At 40.7% G+C, this 26555-nt stretch overlaps 1 protein-coding gene across 1 annotated transcript; it reads left to right on the plus strand.

Moving 5' to 3' along the window:
• The first annotated feature begins 648 nt into the window (after positions 1 to 648).
• Positions 649 to 26555, plus strand: LOC147426721 (uncharacterized). The gene is made up of 3 exons (XM_086498234.1): positions 649 to 960; positions 1035 to 1229; positions 26289 to 26555. The coding sequence occupies exons 1-3, from the start codon at positions 649 to 651 to the stop codon at positions 26553 to 26555; spliced, it is 774 nt and encodes a 257-aa protein (XP_086354360.1).

Raw genomic sequence — 26555 nt, forward strand, 5'->3', positions numbered from 1 at the left:
CAGTGTATGTCCCATTGTCATCGTCAACTACAACATTCCCCCGTGGTTGACTACGAAGAAGGGGCACCTATGGCTAAGCTTGATTGTGCTAGGGCGATATAAAGTGGGGAATATGGATGTGTATCTTCGTCCACTATTGGAAGAGCTACAACAATTGTGGATTGGCATAGAGGTGGTGGATATGAGCCGACACACAGGACGACGGAATGCTTTGATCAGAGGCATTATAATGTGGACCATGCCTGAATATCCCGGGCTAACAGAATGCTCAGGTGATCTTTTGACACTCCTCACTCAGACACTGTAAATCTTGTTTTGTCCCATAGTTGATCTATTATCATGTGTATACATGCAGGGCTTCAAACAAGCGGATACAGAGCATGTGTCACATGTGGACCTAGACTGAATGCACGTAGGGCACCATCACTGAAGAAGCAAATCTACGAAGGTCATCAAGCGTATCTTCCAGAGAATCATGTGTTACATGACGGCTTTTTGGGAAGAGAGCCACCAAGGATGTCTGCACAAGCATGGTTAGAGCAGAAGGAGATGTGCGATGACGGATTGCCTCCAGGGATGAAGAGACTATCTCTATGGTACGAGTTACCATACTGGCCCCGACTCATGATCAATCACTTTCTCGATCCAATGCACATATTCAAGAATGTGGGTAATCTACTATGGGACCATCTGACCGGCAAGAAAGATACTTTGGGAGCCAGAGTTGACCTTAGAAATGTGGATCGTATGGAGCAATATTGGCCGCAAACAGCGTCTGATGGATCGATAAAACTCCCTAAAGCACCATGGATTTTCACAGGAGCCCAAGAACGCAAAGTAAAAGAGACCATTCGATCTTTGCGGACCCCCACTGGCGTAATGCACTCGCTCCGAACGTGTTTTACTAAAGAAGGAAAGCTTACCGGTTTGAAGTCACACGATTGGCATAAAATGTGTCAGGTACGTTCATAGTGGACTTTAATATCATTGCATAAAATGTGGACTTTAATATCATTGCTGCACATACTTTACAGTTTATTTTACCGGTTGCCATTGAGGGATGTTTGTCTCTCGACATCCGTAACACAATCTACAAACTTGCAAAGCTGGTGCAATGGATCTCACAAAAGGAGATCAACGTAGACTCCATACCATTCGCCAAACTAAATGCTGTGGAGCTTGTGTGCATGTTTGAGAAACATTTTCCTACTACAATGCTAACCATTCAGGTGCATCTTCTTGTTCACATAGTTGATGAGGTGGAAATAGCTGGCACAGTTCATTCGAGATGGATGTTCTTCTTAGAACTTTTCATGAAAACGCTTAAGGGATATGTGCGTCAAAAGGCACGTCCGGAGGGTAGCATGGCAGAAGGTTGGTTGGTATCAGAGTCCCTAGTGTACATTGGAGAGTGGCTAGACGGATTTGATAAAGCCCGGGACACGCTATGGCGAACCATAGATGATGAGCGCATATCTGGGATTGTCATGTGCAATCTCGATGTTGAGAAGAAGATGACGGAAGATCTAGAGGCTAAAATCAACCGATTTTGCATGCTTCACAATCCAGTAATGCAAAAGTGGATTTCACAATATGAGGATGCAAAGCAACAGCGACAAAGGGCACGAATCGAGTGGAGACGGGGAAGACGACCACCGATGCACTATCCAGTGGCTCTGGAGAGCCTACCAACCTTCATGAGCTTAAGATGGTTGCACAACCAATTGAAAAGCGCACAACAATGCGGTGACGAAGTGACTGAGGAAGAGTGGGAGTACTCTCGGGGTTGCGCGACCAAGGTTAGTTTGCAATGTACGACTAGCAAGTGACTTTATTTATAAACGTTTGAACGGCCACTCATAATCTTTGTTCGTTGTAGTATAAGTCATACACAGCAGCATGGTGTAAAGGTCGACATTTTAGGGTGGAACGAATCGACAAAAAGCGTTTTACTCAAGATTGTGGAATCATGGCAAAATTTGAACAGTCTAGTCGACGACGTTCCTCTGATGCAGATCCTGTGGTGGCGGAACTCACTTACTTCGGCACGCTGCAAGAGATTTTGAGGATCGATTACAGAGGATTTTTTGTCGACTTGTTCGACGTGCAATGGTTCAAGATAATCATGGAGGGTCGCAACGCTACTGTGCGTAGAGGAGAGTCTGGTTTTCTTGAGGTGGATTCTACTAAGAAATGGACTGACCTAAGATACATTTTCGTACTACCCGAGCATTGTGAACAAGTAAGTATGTAAATAGTTAACATCCCCCTTTTACAAGTTATGTGCTTGAAAGCTCTCATGTAAGTTATGTGGCTCTGGCAGGTAATATTTCATCCTACAAAGTTTACATCAAACCGGTGGTACGTCATAGAGGTAGCCCCTCGTAGTGCAAGGACGTATGAAGGCTACCATGTGCCAATCACAACGCCATCAATGGAGGAGATCAGAGAAGATGCTCAATCAGAAGCCGCTGCGGTGGTGCCAGACGAGCATCAAGATGCTACTACTCTATATGGGGTGCATGCAGAGGAGCTACAAAATGAAACAGAGGATATGTGTTTAAACGGAGAGCTCTATATAGATATAGGAAGTTATTCTGAGTTATGCGAGGATGAGAGAGAGATCTCTTAAAGCCACAAATATTGTATTTGAACAATTTTGCTCCGTGTTGTAAAAGCTTTGGCTCTCTAAGTACCTTCCATGGTGTATAACGCTCTTTTTTACTCGCGCTCACATCTTTTGATTGAAAATTCTGAGTTTTCGACTTGCCTCTTCTATCACTCAATTCATTGCATCATTGTATTTATATGCGTCATTACGTCATTGTTTTTAATGGTCTTTGCGTCATTGTCTACTCTATTCATTCAATATTAAGTTTAAATATTCGTGTGTTTAATGCAGGTATGGATGATGAGGAATTTCTTTCTTCTTTGTCACCGCAGCAGGACAGTGGTACGTGGAGCGTCATCGCTCTGGCGCATCATCGCGCGTTCCTACTCCATCCGTATCTCCCTCTCTTTCGGAGCATTCGGCGCGCTCCGAAGCTTCAGCGTCGACGAGACGAGCTTCACACTCGTCTAGACACCGGTACTCTAGTGGTGGCGGTGGCGGTTGTTGTGGGGATTCCGCCACCGATGCCTCCACACCGCCTCATGTTCGACGAGGCTCTTTACCCTCCCCTTCTTTGCCCGCCCCCACACTAGCCACAACATCGCCATCTACGCCAGGTTTTGCACGGCTAACTGTTCCTAGAAGCTACACACCTCTACCTACTCCGCCAAGAGCCACCCCACTCGACACTCCTCGCTTCGGGGCCCAGACGCCGGTGGAGACACCTGACGTCCGTACCCCCATCGACACGCCGTTAGAGACCCCTGCTGGGACATCCAGGTTCACGCGTCACCGGCCAGAGGGCTTGTCTTACTCCATCAACTTCAGCGGCGGCATCATCATGGATGATGACGGCAAGAAGGTGATCTCGCGCATGCATGGTCTTTGCTCTCAGCTGTTTAGACACTACATACTAAACAAATGGAGTGAAGTACCAAGTGATTTAAAAAACAGAGTCATCAGCATACTTCATGATGAGTTTCCCGTTCCAACACGGGATCAGCGCTTCAATGAAGACCTGATCAAGATTCGAATGCGCGAATACTGCAAACACAATCATTCCGAAGTGCAAAAAGAAATCAAGAATGGGTGGAACAGGCCAGATTGGCTAGCCAAAGAAGATTGGAAGAATGCGAAGAAAGCAGCGCGCGAGAATCCCGACAAGTGGAAGCAACAAAAGGATGCAGCCAGAGCGCGAGTAGAGGCAGGGAGCTCGCACCACTTGGGGAGCGGTGGATGGGCATCATTTGAGGCCGATTTTGTAAGTGTTTTCACATTGCTCTTTATGTTCGATAGTTTAGGGTTTATGAGTTTTTTAATTCTAACATAATGAAATCTTTGTATGTTTTGACAGTGGTCGATGACAGGACGTGATCCCACACCGTACGAGCACGAGTACGCAGGCAGGAAGGGCTTAAACGCCCTGATGGACATTCTCAGTTCTTGCGGCGGCATGGTTAGTATTAGGGTTTACTCTTTTTTATTTTTTGTATTATTTTATAAATGTCGTTATATGTTTATACCTACTGAAAGCTGTCTTATTGTCTTTTTTTGCAGAATCCGACAGATACGCCGCTTGGACGCGATGAGACGTCTGACTAGACGACGTCAGTTTAGCCGTAGCTAGATAGCATTAGTTTAGGGTTTCTCATAGCTTATGTATCATGAGACGGATTTTATACGTCTTTTTGAACCATGTATATTATTACATTTGTCACCGCAGTTCCTTTTGCCAATCAATTCTTTATGCCTATGATGTTGTACAATTGTCATTATTACATTTGCCAATCAATTCATTTTGCCTATGATGTGTACAATTGTCAATTTTGCAAACAATGCGTCTTGTGGGTGACTATTTTGGGTCTATTATCTACCCTTGCACTTTTTTTAAAAAGTGAATCAAGTACAATATGGTTGATGGGTGGCAGGGCATTCAATGCCCTGCCACCAAAAAAAAATTCTCTCGGGCGTCGCTATAAGCATCGCTATTTATGGCTCTGTAGCGTCGCTATGAGCGTCGCTATAGTCTTCTGTGTAAACGTCGCTATAACCGTCGCTATAAGCGTCGCTATGAGAGTCTCTATATAGAGACGCTTATAGCGACGTATATAGCGACGCTTATAGCGACGCATATAGCGACGCTCTCGTAGCGACGCTCGTAGCGACGGTTTTAGCGACGCCGGGGGTTATAAAAACCCAGTGTATTTCTGTCGCTAACAGCGTCACAAGAGCACACAACCTCTTGTAGTGCTATCCTCTTGACACGGCAAGACATCTTGAAATTCGCCAAAAATAATTCTGCATCCTCTCCAGGCTCTCCAAAGAAAAGAGGATATCCAGACATTTGGCGTTGTCTCTCCATTGAATTGATTCCAAAGTGACGCACGTTTTGTTTTTTCAATAATATTTTCTAAATTGCAATCTATTCTACAACAAAATAAAAATATTCACATCAAATGACCTATGATAATCAATTAGAGGTAGGATGACAGGGTTTGGTGACGCAAGAATTTCTCCTACTCTTTGGGCACCAAACATATACACCATACGTTGTTGAAAATGGATTTTTCTACTAATTGCAATGTTTACTCTAATGTGTGGAGTGAAATGGAAGGGGAAAACCTCTATTCCTAGGCCATTGTCCATGGTCTATGCATGACTTAATTCTTAAAACAAAACAAAAATATAGACGTCCAAACTAAGGTTGTACCTAATAAGAGGCAAAATAAAAGGATTTATTAAAGCGTTTATCTCGGCCAACCTACAAGGGCCCAAAATTCTACAAATTACTCGTTGAAATTGTAACTTAGTACTAACAATTATAACTTAGTACTCGTTGAAATTGTAACTTAGTAATTCTATGAATTACTCATTGAAATTGTAACTTAGTACTAACAATTATGTGCACCTTTTGCCTTGGAATGGGAATAAAAGGATCATACAAATTCTCGTGATTCATGCAAGCTACTTGATTATGCTAAAGGTTGAGCCTACACAAAACATACACAAGCCGTCCTCCGTGGGGGCACAAAAATTGAGGCGATCCGGGGTGGGCAGCAAGAGAGGCGACCTCTAAACACTCCTCAAGGCCCCCGTGCTGCTCAATTGGGGTTGGGGGCAACCACAAGCACAACACAACAACCAACCCACAGCCAAACCCAAACAAGATAGGGGCACTACCTAGTTAGAGAGCGAACTAGGACGCAAAAGAGGAGAATCCCTTAGCAATACAAGCGAGAAGGAAGGGTACACTATCACTAATTTAAATGCTACAAATACACACACACACACACACACACACACACACACAAAAAGAGATCTTTGTACAAGAATTTTAGCTTCAATTTTAATGATTGACGTGGGTGTATGAACAGCTTGGAGGAGAGTCAAGAGACACGATTAAGTTTGATGATGTTGCAATCTATACATTATCTTAGGGTTATGGGAGACCTCTCACCATACAACCCTCTTATAATGTTTTCCCAAGCAACAAAAACAAACACAAGAGCTCTTGAGTCACATACAAGCAGATACTACAAAAGAATCTCAAAATGAAAACGTGTCACCTTAAACCAAACGAGATGAGATTGCCAAGCGTAAATTGGAGAGACTCAAGAGAGCTTTGACCCGCGATTTGCACCCAACTTATTGATTAAAGTGATGCGCAAGAGTAGGTACAACTTTGATTGGAAGTTATGAATCACTCACTCCCTTGCAATGTTACAACTAGCTCAAAGAAGCTTTCCTATACACCACATGTAATGGTGCATAGGAGCTCACTCTCACTGATCCCTAAAACTAAGATGGTGAATGGCACGCTCAAAGTAGTGAGCAATAGTGTAGGGATCCTGCCATTTACAAACGGAGAAGGGCTCTATTTATAGGTGAGGAGATCCCTAATTAGGATTATACCTAATCAACATTTTCATAGAAAACCATGTTTATGAAATTCTTTATATGTTCTTATGAGAGTAGGGCTCTCTTGTCTCTTCAGTCACATGGATGTGGGCTCAAGAAGATAGAAAATTTGAGGTGAAATAGAGAAGATTCTAGAGAGGTGAGTGATTTTTGTGTGAGGTTGCCTACTCCACAGTAGAGTAGAGTGGGTGCAATTTACAAAAAAAGGGTTAGCACTTAGTGTTAGTAGTTTGAAGTTAGTAGGATGGGGTAAAATTACATGGCATATGCACTCAAGGTGCATTATATGATTTATACAATGATAAAAAGTAAGAGAAGGATCAGAATATACACAATTTGGTGGAAACCACAAGATGTAAATGAAATTTTCCACCTTCTCCTCCAGTGAATGAAGCGGTTGTAGAAGTTTGTCGATGCACTTCTTGTGACCATGGGGAAGTTGAATTCTCCATGATCAAGCTCCTCCTTTTGCAGGGCTTGAGCTTGGTTATTTGCTGATTTTTTTTCTTTTTATGAAAGGATGAAGAGGTTATGGTAATATGAATTTGATTCTAGAGAGAGAAATTAAGGTATATGTGTGTAGAGATGATAATCTTTTGAGCTATTGAGTAAGGAGAGATGGAAATGGTGAAGAAGATGAAGTAAGCCATGAAAGTTGAAGGTTTTAGTGAGGGATGGAGAGGAATGAGTATATGTGTGTGGAAGTGGGAAAAGAGGTGAGAGAAGACTATGGATTACTTTGTGAGAAAAGTGGGCACACTGGGGTCTACTCAAAAAATCATATCTCACCGCTGGTAGCTCCAAAAATCATGAAAAAATGTGAGGTGGTTATTCAGATCGTGGGCTACATTTTCTCTGTGTATTACTTCTTCAAATTCTGAGCGGAGATAGGTGCCAAAATTCTCACCAAAAAGCCTGTTTTTAATGCCTGCAAAAGTCTTTTAGTGGCCCCCTCCTTTGTTGAATTTGTACAATGTATCCAAGAGTGAGCCCCTCCTCTGTCATATCATAATACAAATCATCCAAGTTTCCCTTTACACATGCATGGAGGAGGATTATTCGTGAATAAAGCAATATATACATGGTGGGACTAGTGTATGGACTATTCATGGATTTTAGCTCAATGAGCACATGGTGTTAGAATAATGAGTAAAAATAATTTAAAAAATATGAAGAAATTATGGATATGGAAAGATATTGGAATCATATGATATGGTCCCTCTTTGTATTATTTTGGGTGAAAGAGGAAAAGGTATGCAAGTAAATGAGAATAATATAATAAACATGACTAAGAAAGCAGAAATCATTTTTTTTGTTTTCACGAAGGTGAGGATGAAAATATGGGGGTGATTTGTATAAAAGAAAAATATGAGGTTAGAGTATGTACACATTGGCAAAAAATACACTTATGGTGAAAGAGGATGAAAGAAGGCATACATAAGTTTAATAAAACACACGCCTAGGTATAAATATTTAAATAAAATATCAAAATAAGTATAAAAATCCCTATATTTAGGCCATATATATAATGAAATATTTACACAGAAAGGCCATAATATACCTTTTTTGAATTACATTTTTATTTTTTTGGCTCAACTAACCCAGTGACTAGCTAATTGAGGGTTTTTAAGAAAATATGGGAAAAGTCCCCTAACTCACACACGCCTATGTACATTGAAATGGTAGGGATAGCCATAGTGTTTGGGTGAATTTGGTAGGGTGAGGTAGCTCACTATGACAATTTTGAATAGCCGAAAAACGGCTATCAGTGGCTATATCCATTTCTCAACAAAGGCAAAATGATGTTGTTGATAAGCACAGAAGGGCCTTAACGTTCAAAGAAAATGATTGGATCTTACTTAAGTTTCCCAAGGCCCCATTGAAGAAAACGACGGGCAAAAGTCCTACGGGCCATCAAAAGTATTATGCTAAACTAGCAAAAAGATACTTGGTCCTTTTCAAATCTTGGAGCCAATCAATGACATGGCTTATCAACTCAAGTTTCACAACCATTGGCTCATACACAATGTTTTTTATGTGAGCCTACTTAAGCCCTACAAAGGAGAGCCACCAACATAACCAATTATTGAAGACGCCCCAAAAATTGAAGACCAAGAAGAGGTGCTACAATCTAAAGCTATCCTTCAGCATGAAGACAAGGTACTACGACATGGTAAGATTATCCGATGATATCTTATTAAGTTGAAAAATTATCCTTTTGAAGATGCTAGATGGGTGCAAGGAATACATCTGAAGGATAGTATGAACCTTGTCAATGCTTACAATGCTACATTAGAGTAGCAAATGTACATGTTTCTTTTAAATGATCAATGTTTCTATCTTATAAGACTAATTCTCTTTTTCTTGACAAATTTAAGTAGTGTGCATGCTTAGAATCATGTTTGTGTTGACGACGTCTCTCAAGCACCAAGTAGAAATTGTCAGTCTACTTTGGAACTATGATATGGAAAAAGTGCATACATGCTTGCAGAAACTAAGTCTTCCAAGCTCCAAATGGATTAGTCGTCCATCTTGAAATGGAAGAGTTTTTATATGGAAGAGTTTTCTTGATGCACCTATGAATGGATTCATAAAGAGAAGCAATAATTTGGTGTTAGTTCCTTGTTGCAAGCACTTATATTTTGTATATTTGCAAGAGCTAAGCTTGGAGTCAATAGCACATGAGCTATTCACCAAGTTGCACTTGAGTTCTTCCAAGCTCTTCGTGGTTGACGATTCCATGCAAGTACATGATGTATCACTTTGTCTATGGACATTTTAGTGATTTTCATGCTATTGGTGGTTGGCGCATTATAGAACTATCTGAGATAGTGTTTTCAATTTATAGTAGGGTTAGAATAAGTAGAGATTTAAAAAAAAATACTCTTGTAGAATCTTGCTTATTTGTCTTACTAGAGTTCCCTATGTATGGATTTTGGAAGCGTTACTTTATCCACCACAGTATTCCAGTGAAAGTTGGGATTTTCAAGCTCTTTTGTGGGGTAGAAGTTGTTATGCAATTTTTAGTGGTTGTTATGATTTTGGTGGCTACAATTTGGGTTATATTGTTTAATGTTTACCATAGTGCAAAAATTTATAAAACCCTTTGTTGTTTCTTTGGAATATCCAACTCCATTGTGGATGAATTTTGGTTATTGGGTGACTTTATTGTTTACAATAGTGCAACAAATTGTAAACCCTTTGTTGGCATGTACAAATGTGAAATCAAGTTTCTTTGGAATATCCAACTCCATTGTGCATGAATTTTGGTTATTGGGTGACTTTATTTGTGAGATGTGTCTCCTTATTCATCATTAGGAGAACCATAGGTTTTTTATGTTCTTGTTTTGTAGTTACTTCTAGATACTATAAAAGTGGGTGTTTTCTTTGATCCAAGGTAACAAGATAGTGTACCTTGCAGTTCAAACATTTCTTCAAAATTACCTATCTGAAAATACCTGGCAAACATTATAATGTCATGGTTTGTGTGTATATTGGCTCGCTCAAAAAAAACATCTTGGTGAATGGAGACACTCCATCTATCTTATCTTGACCCTTCTCGCTATCATTCTCTTCCTCTGTCTCCATCTCTCTTTCTCCATGAGCCCTTTTATTGGCCAACACATCCGCATCCTACTTGTTACCTCCAATGATGTGAACAAGGAGGAGTGGGCCAGACTTTCACTAGATATCCTGCACCCCAAGCATCAATCAGACCCAATCCCTCTTTCTTGGATCTTTTACGCCCGTCGGTAGAGCACTCCACATCACCTTCCACAAGAATATTTTCATAAACTGCGGCCAATTTGGCTTCTAGATGTTCTCCATGACTTCCTCCCACCGTTCTCTTGGCCATTATCTCTTCCATAATTTTTGGAGGGGGCTAGACCAATTATTCTTGTGTTTTAAAGCATGGTATATGCCTTTAGAATGGGGTTTCCAAAAAGGCTACTTTTGGGCCATCTCTAGGCATTCCACTCAATCCTTGATTCACAAATTGGCCATAAAACATTGTCAAGCTTTTTTATCACTCTGTTGATTAACAATATCTCATAGTCAACTAGTTGATACTGGTTTCCAGAGATTCAATGGTTTTCTAGTTCTTACTATTACTATCCCAAAAGTGAACAAGCCAATTGAAGCCCTTATTACTAACTTTCTTTGCAGTTTCTATCCAATAGGGGCTTTGTGGTGGTCCTAAAACTTTAGAAAGCCAGGGGGACCAGTGCAAGATAAAGTTCTTGAAGTATCTGGTTTCTTCCCCTCACTTCAAAACCCCAGCTTCTCTTTTGCACTTCCTTACCAACTCCCTTGAGATGCCACCCAGACCAAGGCTAGACCACGTCAAGGCTAAGAGTATATTGTGAAACTCTACTCCTTTCCACTCACCACCTTTCAAACCAAGTTTAGTTGCATCTAACATATCCTTGGTCATGATAGCCCCAACTTGGTCCTATTTAACCAAAGAGACCATAAATTTGGTGCATTGGGTGTCATCATGGGCAATTGGTTTTAGAATTTTGAGACCTCCTTGGTCGACTAGTCGAGCGACTGACTCCCAATTGGCCCATGCCATGGTTTGGAGGTTTTTGTGTTGTTTTCCAATAAAAATATTTTTACTGGTTTTAGGAACTCTTTCAAGTGACACTTAGCCATCTTGAGAAGTGGGCTGGTGAAGGAAATATAGGGGAGTATAAATGAATTAATCGCTTTAATCAGGCTCTAGAATGGGAGAAGAGCATACTCCCACCTTCTCATTTTTGTTCTAATTTTTTCAAGGACCCAATGAAATAGTTTGTGAGTTACATCCACCCCCAAGGGGGCTCCCAAGTGCTTGAAGATATTCCCTTTTGAGACAATCTCCCCTATCCAGTCAGAAGGGTCGAAGGAGTCCTTTTTCGACATGGAGATCAACCTCAACTTCTCTATATTACACTTGGAACCCGAGGCCACGGAAAATTATTCTGCAATCTCTAGAGATTTCCTAATAACCTGGGGGCATGCCTTCAAGAAGAGGGGTGAATCATCTGCAAACAGTTTTGCCAGGAGCTGGTCATTACCAAGCCTTGTAACTCCCCTTGTGCAACACTAGATCATGATGAGAGGATGTGAACTGATGGAGAAAATCAGGGAGGCCAAGGGGCAACCTTATTAATAGACCTATTGAACTCAAAGGAGCCCACAATTATATCATTAAATAAGCGCTCTAACTGGATGCCAGCGCCCAATGTACAAATGAGGTGACATAGGCGAGGCTCGAAGCCTAGAGCTTCCATGACATCTTCTATATATGACCATGTTATTCTGTCATAAGCCTTGTCAAGGTCAAGTTGTATTAGAATGCACTCTTTTTTGGTGGAGGTTGCATATTTGATGCCCAATGGATCTTCCTCTAATGAATCCATGTTGATAGGGATAGATGATCCTATTTAGTAGGGGGGCTAGTATGAGGGCGACCTACTTGGAAATAATTTTGTAAGCTATTGCCATCCTAGTAATCCGTCACCAATGCTTTACTTGAGACTCGAGAGCAGCAGATATGTTCGGGGAAGGGCTTGATAATCCCTCTCTTCACATTTGTATCCACCAATGACCCTTTGATAATGGCTTTGTTAACTACCCGCATGGCTGAGCCCTTGAGATCATCCCAAAATTCTCCTAAAGAATTCAATTGTCATCCCATCCCAACTGGGGGACTTTTCCTTGCCAAGATCTTGCAATGCTAGTGAACATTTGTCTTCATAGAATGCCACTTCCAGGAGGTTGACTTCCAATTGAGGAATCTTCTTCTCAACACTCTCAAGAAAAGTTTCTATGGCTTCATCCACTTCCTGGGATTGGGTCTCTAGCTAGCGAATAATCTAGCTTAGATAGTTCAACATTAGACCAACCATCTCATCTTAGTTCTGCATTCCCATTCTCATCATAGAGCAAGTGGATGTGGCCCTGACTCTTCTTGACTTTCAAAACCCTAAAAAAATGTGTTTGATTAGAGGCTTCTGATTGTAAAAAAGTCTCCTTGGAGAAAAAACTTGCCTTCTTGATTTCCTCAAGTTTTTCATTAGCCAAGTTATATTTAGCTCAAGCCACCATTTGTCGACCCATACCAGATGAAGCTCCCATGGCACCACACATACAGTAGTCCTGTTAAATATAAGGGGACCTTTATCCGGGATCTTTAAGACATCGGAGACTTCTTTGAATCTAACCTAGCAGAATCCCTTGGCTAGGTAAGAGGTATTTCAAATGCTCCTCCATGCCCAAGAATTTGCGATCCCTAAAGTCACTAAATCAACTCGTACCTATTCGGGGCTCTCCTACTAAATCCAAATACACGTGTAAGCTTAGCTTGCATGGCCAATTTATTTTTAATAAGAGTTGGTGGAATTTCCGCTATGATAGCCTTCATGTCCTCCACCTGTTATAAGAGATATTTCTGTCTCTCACTCCCACACCCAAGGTGAGGTAATGAGATCACTCAGAGACCTTGCAGCAAGAGTGATAAGGAAGAAGAGCCATCGCACTCAGACTCTTATATCGCACCAAGAGAGAACTCACTTTTCTAAAATAGCATTTCTATAAAACTATAATTTAATGCTCTTTTATTTGCAGTACTTGTGAGTGTTATATATATATATTACCTTAATAAAAAGAATACATTAAAATCCATGCTCAAAAAGAGCCATGGTGTCCCTAAAGCATATCAGACTTCAGAAAGCCAAAACGTTACAACCCTACTCATAAAACGAGCCATGGCTTCCAAATAGACAACCATAATAGCTACATCAGAGTTTGACCAGCTCACTTTTATAAAGAGCCACAACCTTAAATACAATTAATCCCAAACACAACCCATAAATCCGATGTAATAAGAATATTGTAAATAATGTTGAGAAGGGGTGGGATCATAGTCTCCATCACCCACAAACCTTCCAGGGTACCAACATGCCCATGACCCTGCCCCACTACCATCAACATGCCTCTGAAGGGCTGCAAGTAGATTGAAGCAAAATATGAAATTCAAAGAGTTCCAAGGAAATCCCCAAGATGCAGCCACAAGAGAAGCAATCTGTAGGACATACCAACCACGGCTACCTATTGAGGTGAGCCTTGCACCTACATAAGTTGAGGTAAAAGAGGCACAAATTGCCATGGACCAAAACAACCTTGCCCCAGTTTCAAGATCCCCCTTAAGCACCAATGTAAGGTGGTACCTATTAGGATTTAGAAAAGTGGCTCATGATTTATTTATGAGAGCACCAAACCAACAATAATATCTTAAAATAGCATTGTGGCATGAGAAAAGTCTACATTGGATTGTACATTCCTTCAATTACCAAAGAATTAAATGAGCTCGAATGCATGTCTATGCTTGAGGGAATGTAAGCTTAAGCACTCTCTTATTAGAGTGAAATGTAATTTAAAAAAGCACCATTTGTAACTAGTTTTGATTACCACATTCAACATACATATTCACCACCAAACATAGGATGAGAAAAATTTACATTAAAACACAATTGTGGATTAGCTATCTTGTTGATCACATCACCACAGCCAAAACAAAAACCTTTCCTAGAAATCTCAACATGGATATATCATGATTTCCCCCCTTTGATAATCCCAGTCCTAACATTGGCTCTAAGAATACAAGCATACATCGTCTCAATTACAAGGATGTTCTCATGGGGCATATTCAAAATAGTCAAGATCTTGTTGACCTGGCCCAATAGAAGTATTTTTTAATATAAGAATCATAAGGGACAACTCTACAAGAAGGAAGCTCTATTATTAAAGAATCATACAAGACATCCCTTCAAGAAGGAAGCTTCTCTAGGATACCTACCCTTGACATCAAAGAGCATAAAGATAACCTTGACTAGAAGTCTCATCATGGACATGCTTCCCCATTCAATGGGCCCAATCCCAACATAGGGTCTAAGGATACAAGCATAGGCCATCTCAATTACAAGAATGTCCTCATGGCACATCTCTTCAAAATACTTAAGAGCTTGTCAGCCTTGCCCCACATATTTCATTAGATTCTTTAAGATTGCAACCCAGACATTTCAAAGTATTGCAAAGTAATCACTCTCATCTATACATTTTTTCACAGTTAATCATGACATGTAACAAGATTTAGAGACTTGATTGTTCATTCAAGCATTGTTTTTCAATCAATAAAATGAATAAGTTCTCTAATGCATTATCTTTCATAGGTCAATTTTATATAATCATCTATGTGGATCCAAAATTTTAAAAAATGGTAATTTTATTGTTGTGGAGAAAGCACAAGCTAGCTTAACAGGAGAAACTAAATATAGGAGAAACTAAATAACATTTCATTTTCATATACTGTTTTTCTTGTTATTCATGTCTATGTATGATTTTATAAAGTATTAATTAACACCAACATGAAAATAAAACTATGGCTAGGACAAAAAAAGATGTTTCTCAACACCATCATTTTATTGAGAACCTATCTATTTGTCTAATGTAGCACAAGTGCTCAACAAAAAACTTATCTATAACATCCCCAAATTAAATGAAATTTCCAAATCAAATGGGAAATAGGAATCCATAAGCATTGAAATCAGTCCCAAAGTTGTGGGATTTTCCCATTTCATCTAGAAGAGTGTTCTCTCTCTCTCTCTCTCTCTCTCTCTCTCTCTCTCTCTCTCTCTCTCTCTCTCTCTCTCTCTCTCTCTCTCTCTCTCTCTCTCTCTCTCTCTAACGGCTAGCCCTAGGAGTAGTTACACGTGGCTTGTGCACGTCAGTCAAGTCAAGTAACGGAGGGGTCTAGTGCAGTGTCAAAAAGAGAGCCATGGTAGGGATTGTGCATAGGAGTTGTTAAAAGTGGCAAATTTCAAATCTCTCTCTTGTGTATGACTACAACAATACTCAAGAGGCCTCCATGATTGCAATAGCAATGATCAGGCCTTTATGAGTCTTCTCTCTCTCTCTCTCTCTCTCTCTCTCTCTCTCTCTCTCTCTCTCTCTCTCTCTCTCTCTCTCTCTCTCTCTCTCTCTCTCTCCGTGCGTGTGTGTGTGCGTGTGTTTACGAAGCCTCCATTTGTGTGTGTTATCAAGTGGCAGGGCACACTTGCCAGAGCTTGCTAGAGTGAGTTGTTGATGATAGTGGCCGGGAGGGGGGAGTGAAATCCCTCCCCCCATTATCTATAGTAGAGATACATCCATGACAATAAATTGAATCTTGCATGCTACGTTGAAGTCATGATTTCTATCATGTGTAATGTAGATGACAAGGAGAGCCAAGACCTCCATTTCTTTTTTTTTTTTCAAAACTCACAATTGAGTGAATTGTATTAAGCATAGTATAAACATCACAAAACAACCTTAAGCTCACGCCGAGCCTTGAGGTACAGAAGATTACAAATGGGATGTCTACCGCCTCTCACGAAGGCTAATCATAACCGGCTTTAGAAAGTAGGTGAAGTATAGATCTAGGCTTTTACCTATCATAGGTTGACAACATGGCATATATGGGAATCCCTATACCAGTCTCCTAGCCTTGCTTTCTTTCAAGCGTATAGATCATAACTCTGCTTTCTTGTATAATCTCTGAGAACCTTGCCACATCAAGGTCTCCTTCAAACACACGACGGTTCCTTGCCCACCATACATGGTGACAGAACAAGTATATGATAGTTTGAGTGCAAATAAGGAGAGTGGGACTTCCCATCTTCTTGCCACCAAGGAATAGATCAGTCTTGAAGAACCCCATCTTCCAAGTCCTTTGGACCGACTTGCAAATTTTCCTTGCCAGGCCTTTAATTACCTAGCATTCCATGAATAGGTGGGCCAAATTTTCACTAGCTATCCTACACCCCAAGCATGGATTGCACCGAATTCCTATTTCTTGGATCTTTATGCCCATCGGTAGAGCACCCTACATCACCTTCCACAAAAATATCTTCATACATTGCGGCCACTTTCAGATGTTCTCCATGACTTCCTTCCACTGTTCTTCCGGCCATTGTCTCTTCCATATTGTTGAGGGGGGCACACCTCCTTCTCTACTCCAATGTTATCACTAGAACACTTGTACACAACAAAGTAAGCATGCATGGTACCAATCGGTCATATGGTATGCAACGATGTGTACTCAATAGTTTTTATATAAGAAATTATATAGGACTTGGCATCTACAAGACTTGCATGCAATAACAATAAGGTTTACCATGGAAAAAAATGTTAGAAACTATGAAATGAAGGTTTTGGGTAGGCTAGGGTGTTCCTCATCACTATATAACACCATAACAAGGAACCTTTTCTTCATCCTAAGTATGGGTGAACTATACCCCTAAGGTGGGGTGAAAAAGAGTGACAAATTACAAAGAAACGATGAGGTTCTCTCTTTGTCACCATGGGAGAATGAGCTAGCAATTAGGTCCATGTCTCCATTGTTGCAGTGCTAGATAGATAAAGATGAAGAGAGAGACCTAGCACTACCTACAATGTTCATGCATGGAGAGAAAAATAGGCAGAAAGAGATTTGAAACAAAGGCAATGCACACGTCCCCAAGAATTTGCAACTTCCCCAATCCCTAATCATACATTAGCTTATCCATAGGTCATATGATTTTCAGAACCTGCACATCCATTTTTCATATGATTTTCAGAACCTGCATATCCATTTTTCATATGATTTTCAGAACCTGCACATCCATTAATACTTGTTACAATATACTACCACTTTTTTCTAGTGCAAGAGTTTGCATCAACCAACTTATCATTGATCTATGTTCTCTATTGTGCTTACAAACTTGAGCCAAAGCCTAGAACAAGTCTATTGAATCACTTTGGCATCTTATATACTACTTCTACTTGAAATATAATGAAGCCCTTAGATGAGCTACCACAATTCCTAAATCCTTTGGAAGTAGACTACTTCAACATAGAGGATAGTTGGAATGAGACTATAGCCAAATTTGAATGCTTTAATCCATATGCAATGCACAACATACACTAGACCTACAACTCATACATGAAAAGATTCCATAATTTCATGTAGAATTCAATGTGCACGGCTTATTACAACATAAGAGACCGCCCCAAGAACAAAAGGGTGGGTTGATGAAGGAGCCATCTAGATTGATTAATGATGGGTGAAAGGGGTAGAGCATCACCACCATTCATCAATAGCAAGCAACATCACAATCGCCCCAACTCGCATTGATGATGGTCGTGAATGACGGATGATAAAGGGGGAGGTCCACTAGCATTATATCAAATGCTGCTCGAGCAACACGAAAACAACAATCGGGAGATATTGGGCACAATAGGGGGGATTTAAATTGTGTTGGCTGTTGCAATTGTGACAATCAGACCAAGTCTAGTTGCTTGAATATGAGTTGTCAAACGTTTTGGAAGTAGAGGGGTTTAAATATGTGGCACATGTGAAGAGCGCACTTGTGCCCGTGTTGGAGCAAAAACAAAAATGGCAACGTATTCTTTTTCAAAATTCCATTCTAATTGAGAAAACAAGATCATGAGTGATGATATGGATGAACCTCCATGATCATCCCTTTACAACTTGTCCATGCAGTAATAATTGCGCACCTAAGATTCAATTCATCTCCATTTTGTAAGCACATGGGACTACAACTTACAAGCACTACTCATGCTTATGCATGGGATAAGACCGCCGCATGCACACAAAACAACACAACCATATGATATGTATGAGTGTTTTTAATGCTAAAAATGGGATGGAGTTTTGAAAACCTTGACCAAACGGACCAACAAAAATTAAGAATCAAAATATCAACCTCAACACGTAAATGAAGACGACAACAAGAACCATGAAAACAGACGTGAAGAGGAGGCCTTCAAGCAACCCTCTTCACTAATGAATGGATCAATTATATGAAAAGATGTAGTGCTACCTAGGCCTACTAGTTAAGCTACTTATAAATCTCACTTGTGAACGATAGTGATGAATCCAAATGAGACCCGCTATGATGTATCATGGGACATTGAACCATGGTGATGAATCAAATCGAACCGTAATGGTGTATCAAGTAGATGAATCAATAGCCTAGGAGTACATTATAATATGACGACCATGGGCCATGAGATGTACAATCACTCTATAAAAGGCTCCAAGTTTGGCTTAAGGAGGCAATTGTTGGGGTAATCCCAACTTGTGGCTTCCATGGGAAAGCCTTCTAGACATGTGATTAGATGAGTTGGACCAATGAGAAGAGGATGCATCTTCTCGAGCCAATTGATGTAAACCTCTAAGCCTATTTAGAGACTATTCTAATGAAGAACATACACATTGAGTCTCTATCAATATGTGTCTACTCTATCCTATTTCCTATACTCTAAGCACTATCAAGGTGCTTCGAAAGCAACAGTCCCTTCAATGATTGGTTGAAAAGTGTGCTATGACTGTTCGCCAACAATTATCTCTAATCTCTCAAGAAGCCTGGAAAGTTGAATTTTCTCCAATAGAGCGATGAGATAAAATAAAAAATATTGAACTTGGCACATCTATTTTGTCTTGTCATGAGGAATCTAACACATTCCTCACATTTCAAAAAGGAATAGATATGCAAAACAACCCCCCTCCCCCCCCCCCCCACCTTAATGTTCGAGAAAAATCAATTTCACAAACATATAAAATTCCCTTATGGGTAGATTCAAAGAGGAATTTTTTCAAAATAATTGGCATTTTTTGCAATTTCGCTCTATTTTCTTAAATTTTCCAAGAAAATTTTCTCCTTCTTCCCCTTCTTTCAGTCGGCCATTTTGATTTTTCAACCAGCCCAAGCCCCAGCTGAGTCACACTTTTCCCGAACACTACCCCTTACAACTAGATGTCTCCACTATCCTCTACCCTAGGTCTAATAACTTTGGCTTTGTTTCTCTTCCTTTACCCCTTTCACATTGAATTTTTGTGATTATAAAGACCTTACTCTACGAAATGTTGTCTTTTGTGTTATTAGCTCTATTGTTGGCAAGAGAGGGAGAGGCATATTGTATGACACCATGTGCCCTAATGAGTATTGCTTACTGTATGAAACATTCCAACCCGTTTGACTCAAAATTGCTAGATTCCATAGTAACAAGTTGTTATGAGGTCCTTAAATATCAGTCGGCAAAAGCTAGAAGCAAACTTTGTTTTTGCAAAACTCATGATTGTGAGTAGATTATATTAGCTACCCAAAAGAATTACAAATACTAGTCATGCTCATTACGAGCCATGATGTCTCCCAACAAGATTAGTACATTGGCTAATACCGGGACCACCCCATGGTAGTGGTGCAAAACTTGACTGGCTTAAAAACCGCCTCTTACTTTTACCATGTTGTAGTTACAACCTTGTCCCACTCTTCACAATTTCTCGTTTTCCCAATGGCAATAATTGCTACCTCGCTTTCTTGCACAATCTCTGTAAACCTTGATGTTTCAGTGCAGTTCTCGAAAAGTCATACGTGCTTAAAGTAGTAGAACCTGACAATTTGCGTACTGATGAGTAGTGGTTAGATCCCGATCATCTTCCCCCCCAAAAAAAGATCGTTCTTGCATAACTTAATCTTCCATGTCTTTTGAATCCACTTGAAAATCTTCCCTGCCATGCCACATATCCTCGAAAAAACCTTGAACAAGTGGGGGAGGTTCTCACTTGCAGACCTGCATTGTGGACATCTATCAGGCCCAATCCCTCTATCTAGGACCTTCACCCTAGTTTGTAGGCCCCCCCAGAGCACTTTCCAAATAAAGACCTTCATCCTAAGTGGCCATTTTGGCCACCAGATGTTCTCATCAACTGTCACACATCTTGTATATGGACATTGCTTGTCCCATTGTTTGTTCAGGGGGTAGAACCAATTTAACAAAGCCATGAGGTTGTTGTACACCTCCCTGGTGTGTGGCTTATGGAAATGTCTATATATAGGCCACTGCCAAGATTTCCAATCAAACCTAGATTCGCCAGACAGCAGGAAACATCTGTTCAGCCATTCTAAAACTCTATTGGCCAGCAATTTCTTTGTCTCATTGAGCAAGAACTGGGAGGCTACTTGGTCGAAATCTTTCTAGCCCCTGCTACTAAAGTCCCAAAATTGGCCTAGATGATTGAGTCCATTGTTGTTCATCTTTCTGGCCACCTTCCTCCAGGAAGGGTTCGATAAGATGCTTCCCGCCTTAGAAAACCAAGGGGACCAATGAGACATCAAGTTGTGAAGTATCTAGTTACCTCTCCCCATTCCAAGGCCTCCGCCGCTTTCTTGCACTTTTGAGCCAACTCGCCACTTAAGCCCCCAAGCTTCAAGTTATCCCACCAAGGGGCAAGTAACTTGTCGTGTAGATCTAGCCCTTTCCATTGGTCACCTTGTGAGTACAATTTAGCAATGTCTATCATGGCTTTAGTCATCACAGCCCAGGCTAGTTCTTGCTTCGTGATTGCAGCCACAAACTTGGCACACTAGGCCTCCACGTGAGTACTAGGGTTTAATATTTTGAGGCTACCTTGCTCCATCAGCCTCGCTATGGCCTCCTAGCTTCGCCCATTGCCAAGGAAGAGAGTCTTTATTGGTTGTTTTTCCAAATGAATCTCTTCACTGTGATAAGTAAGGGAGCATAAACAAGTTGATCACTTTCAATCTCCTCTCAAACGGGAGGAGAACATACTCCCACCTTTGCAACTTTCTCCTTATCTTATCCAATACCCATGAGAATCTTTGCTTGTGCGTTATATCCACCCCTAGAGGGGCTTCCAGGTGCCTAAATACCCTTCCAATCTCCCCGGACCACATTTTTGGATTGAACGATTTATCTTACGAAGGGAGATCAATCTAGATTTTTTGATATTGCACTTCGACCCTGACGCAATTGCATACATTTGCAAAATATCTAGAGCCTTCCTTGTCACTTGAAGAAAATCTTTGAGAAAGAGTAGTGAATCATCCGCCGACAACTTCGCCAAAATTTGGTTGTTATTGGGAAGGGATAGCCCTTGGATCTCCCCTCTTGTAGCTCTATCTTCAAGCATTGTCACCAGGGGATGAGATCCAAATGGCAAACAACAAGGGAGCTAGTGGACATGCTTGCTTAATAGATCTCTTTACCCCAAAAGCCCCCACAATCCGCTCATTAAATAATAGCTCAAATTGGCTACCACAACCCAATGTGCTAACCAACCGACACATCCTCTACTCAAAGCCCAGTGATTTCATGACATCTTTGATAAAAGACCATGTGATCCTATCATATGCTTTATCTAAATCCGATTAAGGTAATATACACTTTTGCTTAGTGAATGATGCATACTCTATGCTGATCATTGCTATCAGAATGTTGTCGTAGATAGACATTCCTTCAATAAATCCAGGTTGGTGAGGTGTGATGAACTTGTCGAGAATAGGAGCGAGCTTGAGAGAAACCGTTTTGGTGATTATCTTGTAGGCCACTAACATCATGGTTATTGGGTGCCAGTGCTTTAATTGGGAGTAGAAAACTTGTTTAGGAATTGGTTTGAAAAGCCCTCTTTTGACGCTCAAGTCTAGAGCACCATTGACCAGAGCTTGGATAACCATTTTTGTAATCGAGGACTTAAGCTCCTCCCATAATTCTATGAATAATTCTGTATTCATGTCATCCCACCTAGGAGACTTATCTTTGCCCAACGCTTGCAATGCGTGAGTCCATTCTTCCTCAGAGAATGCCTTCTTCAATATGTTGGCGTCTTCCTGAAAAACCATTTTTTTCAGCTTCTCAAAAGAACACCTCTGGCTCCATCCACTTTCGGGGAATGAGAGTCAGGCTACCCAATAATCTGTTGCAAGTGGTTAAGCATCATATGAGACATTTTGTTTGCGTCCTTAATCTCCTTCCCTTCCCCGTTGGGACGATCTCTTGATTTCTCTTGACTTTGAGGGGTCCAAAAAAGTGAGATTGATTAGCCTCCTTTGGCTGGAGAAAAGTTTCTCTAGACAGCTTCTTCACCTCCTCTAGTTGTTGATCAATTAGGTCGCCTTTTTCTTCCAATCACCTTTTGTGCTCGGATTAAAAAGCCGACCCTTCTTGTTTTTTGATGGTTAATAGCTCTACTTCATCTGCGAGTTTCTTTAATTGCTCCTCGCGGTGTTTCTTCCTTCTAGGGCCTACCGTCTTGATTGCTTTTTGTATATTCTTGGAGAAGATATCCCAGAGCTTTGGGCTTACTAAATCGACATCTTTATAGAGTTTCCTTATAGCTTTTATTACCAGGCTTTTGAAGAGAGGGTCTATAAAGAGATGCATCCATGTTGTCAATAGCTTCTTCGAGCCTTGAGGGCAGTGACCTTCTACCTTGGTTTACTGGAATGTCATGCTTAACGGTAGGTGATTCGATAGGCTTTGTGATGTTTCCACCCTCAAATCAAGCAATGGCATCCACCAATTGGCTTGAGGGAAGCAATAGCATCTATTCAGACGAGATGTAGTGCCACCATATTGCAGGCTGGTATATGTGAATCTTGGCGTGCTATTCCATGGACCCACCTCCCACAAGTCCATTTAAGCCCACTTCTCACACAATCTTTGCCATTGAGATCTCTCTAAGCCCACAAGCATGCTCAATGAGCCTGTTTTATCCTTTCTTTTCTCCACCATATTGAAGTCTCCCATCATAAGCCATTCCCCTTCCACGTGTACGTCTTTCAAGTCATCCTATAGTCTTGCTCTTTCCTTTGCCACGTAGGGCCCATATATATTGACAATGGTAAAATGTTTGCCCCCCCACTTGATCTTAACTCCCAAAGCTCTCCAAGATGGATGGTTCAGCACCACCTTAGGTTCCACGTCCCTATCCACAATCGTCATTACACCACTGTACCCATCCCCACCCTCTTTGTAAAAACAAGCTTCTTTCCCAAGCTAGAAACAAACCTAATGCTTGTGTTTCCACACAAAAATAATATGATTGGCCTATGCAAAACCGTATGGCTATTCACATTCACTTATAGCATTTCACATCGTCTCTTATAGCTATTAGATCTTCCCAATCTTGGAAAAATAAAAATTATTTCAAAACATATTAAGTGCCTAAGTGAAGGGTGAGTTTAGAAAATGAAAACACAGGTGAAGGTGGAAAGTTAAAAGATATATGATGGAAAGTCAAAAGACTTTTGTGTCCATAGAAAGAGGCCATCAATTTAACTTTGTATATTTGTGTTTCTCTTCTCTTTTATTTTCCTTTTAGCATTTTCTTCTCTCTCTCTCTCTTTTGCAATGTTATATTCGTGCATTGCTAGTCGTTGCATGCTATAGACTAACACATCATTTTTGTTATTATTGAGGAAATCTTTGAATTAAGAATAGCTTTTAATTTTTTTTGAAGCCATTAGGAATACCTTTATGTAACAGCCTGATGCCCTTTTAATCAACAGATACCCAAAAGGTGACCTAAGGGTGGGTTGAGAGGAAGTGGCAAAAGGAAGATAAATATGGCGGGGTGCCACTTGGCTTGTCATGGTTGGAGGAAAAACCTTCCACCTTGCCCCAACTTCTTTCGGACCACCCCCCTCAGAAATGCAAGGCTGCCACTCAAAAAGCTGGCAGCAACTTGCTTGCAGGGATTCATATGCTCCCCCATCCAGTATGATTGTAGTGCATAGTCTGTGTAACCATCTACACGTGTCAGAGCTTTTGCATCTTCCATTGCGATGTGTGAACCTCACAAGCTGCCGACAGATATTTGGAGCCTATTCTCCTTTGCCTCATGTGAACCACCCTTGCCTAGTGCCCGGGTTTCCATTCCTCATCGTGCACACCTCGACATCGACAATTTTAAATGAGCCTTTTGCAATAATCTAGCAAACAAATCAACCATACACATGCCCTTTCCTTATTCGACCGCTTGCCACAAGCTAGTTCCATACGTGTAGGATGTAGCCCATATAGCACCTTGAATCGATGACAAACAACAAGGAAGAATATGCGGTGGTAAAGCCTGTTAACACATCCTCGAGCCCAACAGATAACACATATGGAGCGCGCAAGGAAAAGATTCGTAGCTTATTGGGTGAAATATCTTGATAGAGAATAAAGGAAGCTTCACTACATCCTCACACACACCCATGAGAGTGAGAGAGAGAGAGAGAGAGAGAGAGAGGGGAGGGGGGGGGGGGGGGGGGGGGGGGGGGGGGGTTGTTGTTTAGACAATGACGTATGTGTATCAAAAGCCGTTCTAGAACATGGAATCCTGCTAGAGATGACTTGAATCCCAAACCCAATGCTTTGGTGTGCTATTCCAAATACATATAGGGACCTATTTAACGATCTCATCGTTACGCTATCTGTCACTCTCTCAATATTTTTCACAAATACATGACAACTTTTAATTTTGTACTAATTTTCACATGTACACTAATTTTTTTGCCATCATGTCCATTTGAAACAATGTAGCTTGTTGTTTCTCAAGTCTCTCTCTCTCTCTCTCTCTCTCTCTCTCTCTCTCTCTCTCTCTCTGCCTTAGTTGTTATCTTGTTAAAGTTGGAATCCAAAGATCAAACTTTGATCAACCAAAATTATCAAAAGTTGGACGACATATTTGTGGGTACCCACACTTGAGATAGAACCAACGACTAATTGACATAGAAGCTGAAGTATCGATAATCCCAATGTCCATATAATCAAAGAGGACAACTTGATATATCACAAGAAGTTTTGGACAGATTCTCACAATAATTCCCACATTATGACTTACCTCAACATCATGAGCTTTTGTGAGGGAGGCACGGCATACCTAGCTAGGTATGTGGTGCCTCCCGAGCAGAAGCTCATGATGTTATGCATTGTATGAAAAACATTGAAAAAGGCTCCCTTTTCCTACATGAAAAAATTTCTAAATCTTCTTGTGATATGAGATTTGTTTTATTGAAAAAAATAACGAAATGTACAAACTGAGCACGGCTGAAATTTATTGATAACTGGGCTTGAGGTTGATTTTCAATGCAACCAAAACAAACAAAATTCCTCCGGCCTGCCTCTTACATTTTTTATACCTTTTTAGCGCGTTGCTATTGTCAGTTTCCAATGGTTACATCTCCTCTTGCACACTCTTTGGAAGGACTTTGCTTCGAGTACTTATTTTTAAAAAAGACAACGAAAGATAGTCTTGTTTTACAAGTTACAATCTACCAAGCAAATTCATAATTGACATAAGCTTACAAACTCATACTTGGAACAAGCACGAGTTCAAGTGCTACCAAGCAACCCTAGTAACGCTTATGTACATCTTTTTCAGCACGAGTGGGAATGCTCGTATTGCTGCCCAAAAAAAAAAAAAACCTTACAAACTCATGCTTGGAACAAGCTTACAACACAAATCTTTCAAGTTTCAATGCTGTGAAGCTCGAAAATGTCAAAATCTAATGATACTTGCAATGTTTGCTATGTGGGAGAGGGTCAGCAGTGGTGGCAACCTAAATGGTCGTTATCGGCTTTATGTATCTAGTTGTATGGGTTTGTGGCTTCCCGTAAAAAGCCATGGTTCATGGACTCAGTCATGATGGTACTCGTTGCATCTGTGACTTGTTGTGAGCACAAGTTTAGTGTAATTTTTTGGTTTTTATTTTAGTATGTATATACACTCACGCTATATATATATATATATATATATATACGCCTTACTCAAAGGAAGACTAGCAATGCAACATCACATTGACCTGTTGTAAAAGAGTCGATTGTGAGACATGCTTCAATAGGGAAACATACGTCAACTTGATGTTACATACGGTTCAAAGCGTAGGCTAGGGCCTTGGGACAAATGAAAGGTCTCCCGGCGGATGTCCCAAAGCCTCCTTTCCTATATGACACCTTATTCAAAGTTTTGGGGAAGACGAATCAAGAGGACCTTTTCACTTCCAAGCTGGATACCATGCATGTTCCAGCAGAAGAGGAGCCAATGGAAGAGGACAACCTGAATGAGAACTCTGTTGAAGAGTTCCTGGAGGCAGAAGAATTTGTCTCCCTTTCCCAACGATGGATACTCTCCCTATTCTATCTTGGAACGTGA

The sequence above is a fragment of the Adiantum capillus-veneris genome, chromosome 24 (assembly GCF_014529385.1).
Source record: "Adiantum capillus-veneris isolate H3 chromosome 24, ASM1452938v2, whole genome shotgun sequence".
NCBI lineage: Eukaryota > Viridiplantae > Streptophyta > Polypodiopsida > Polypodiales > Pteridaceae > Adiantum > Adiantum capillus-veneris.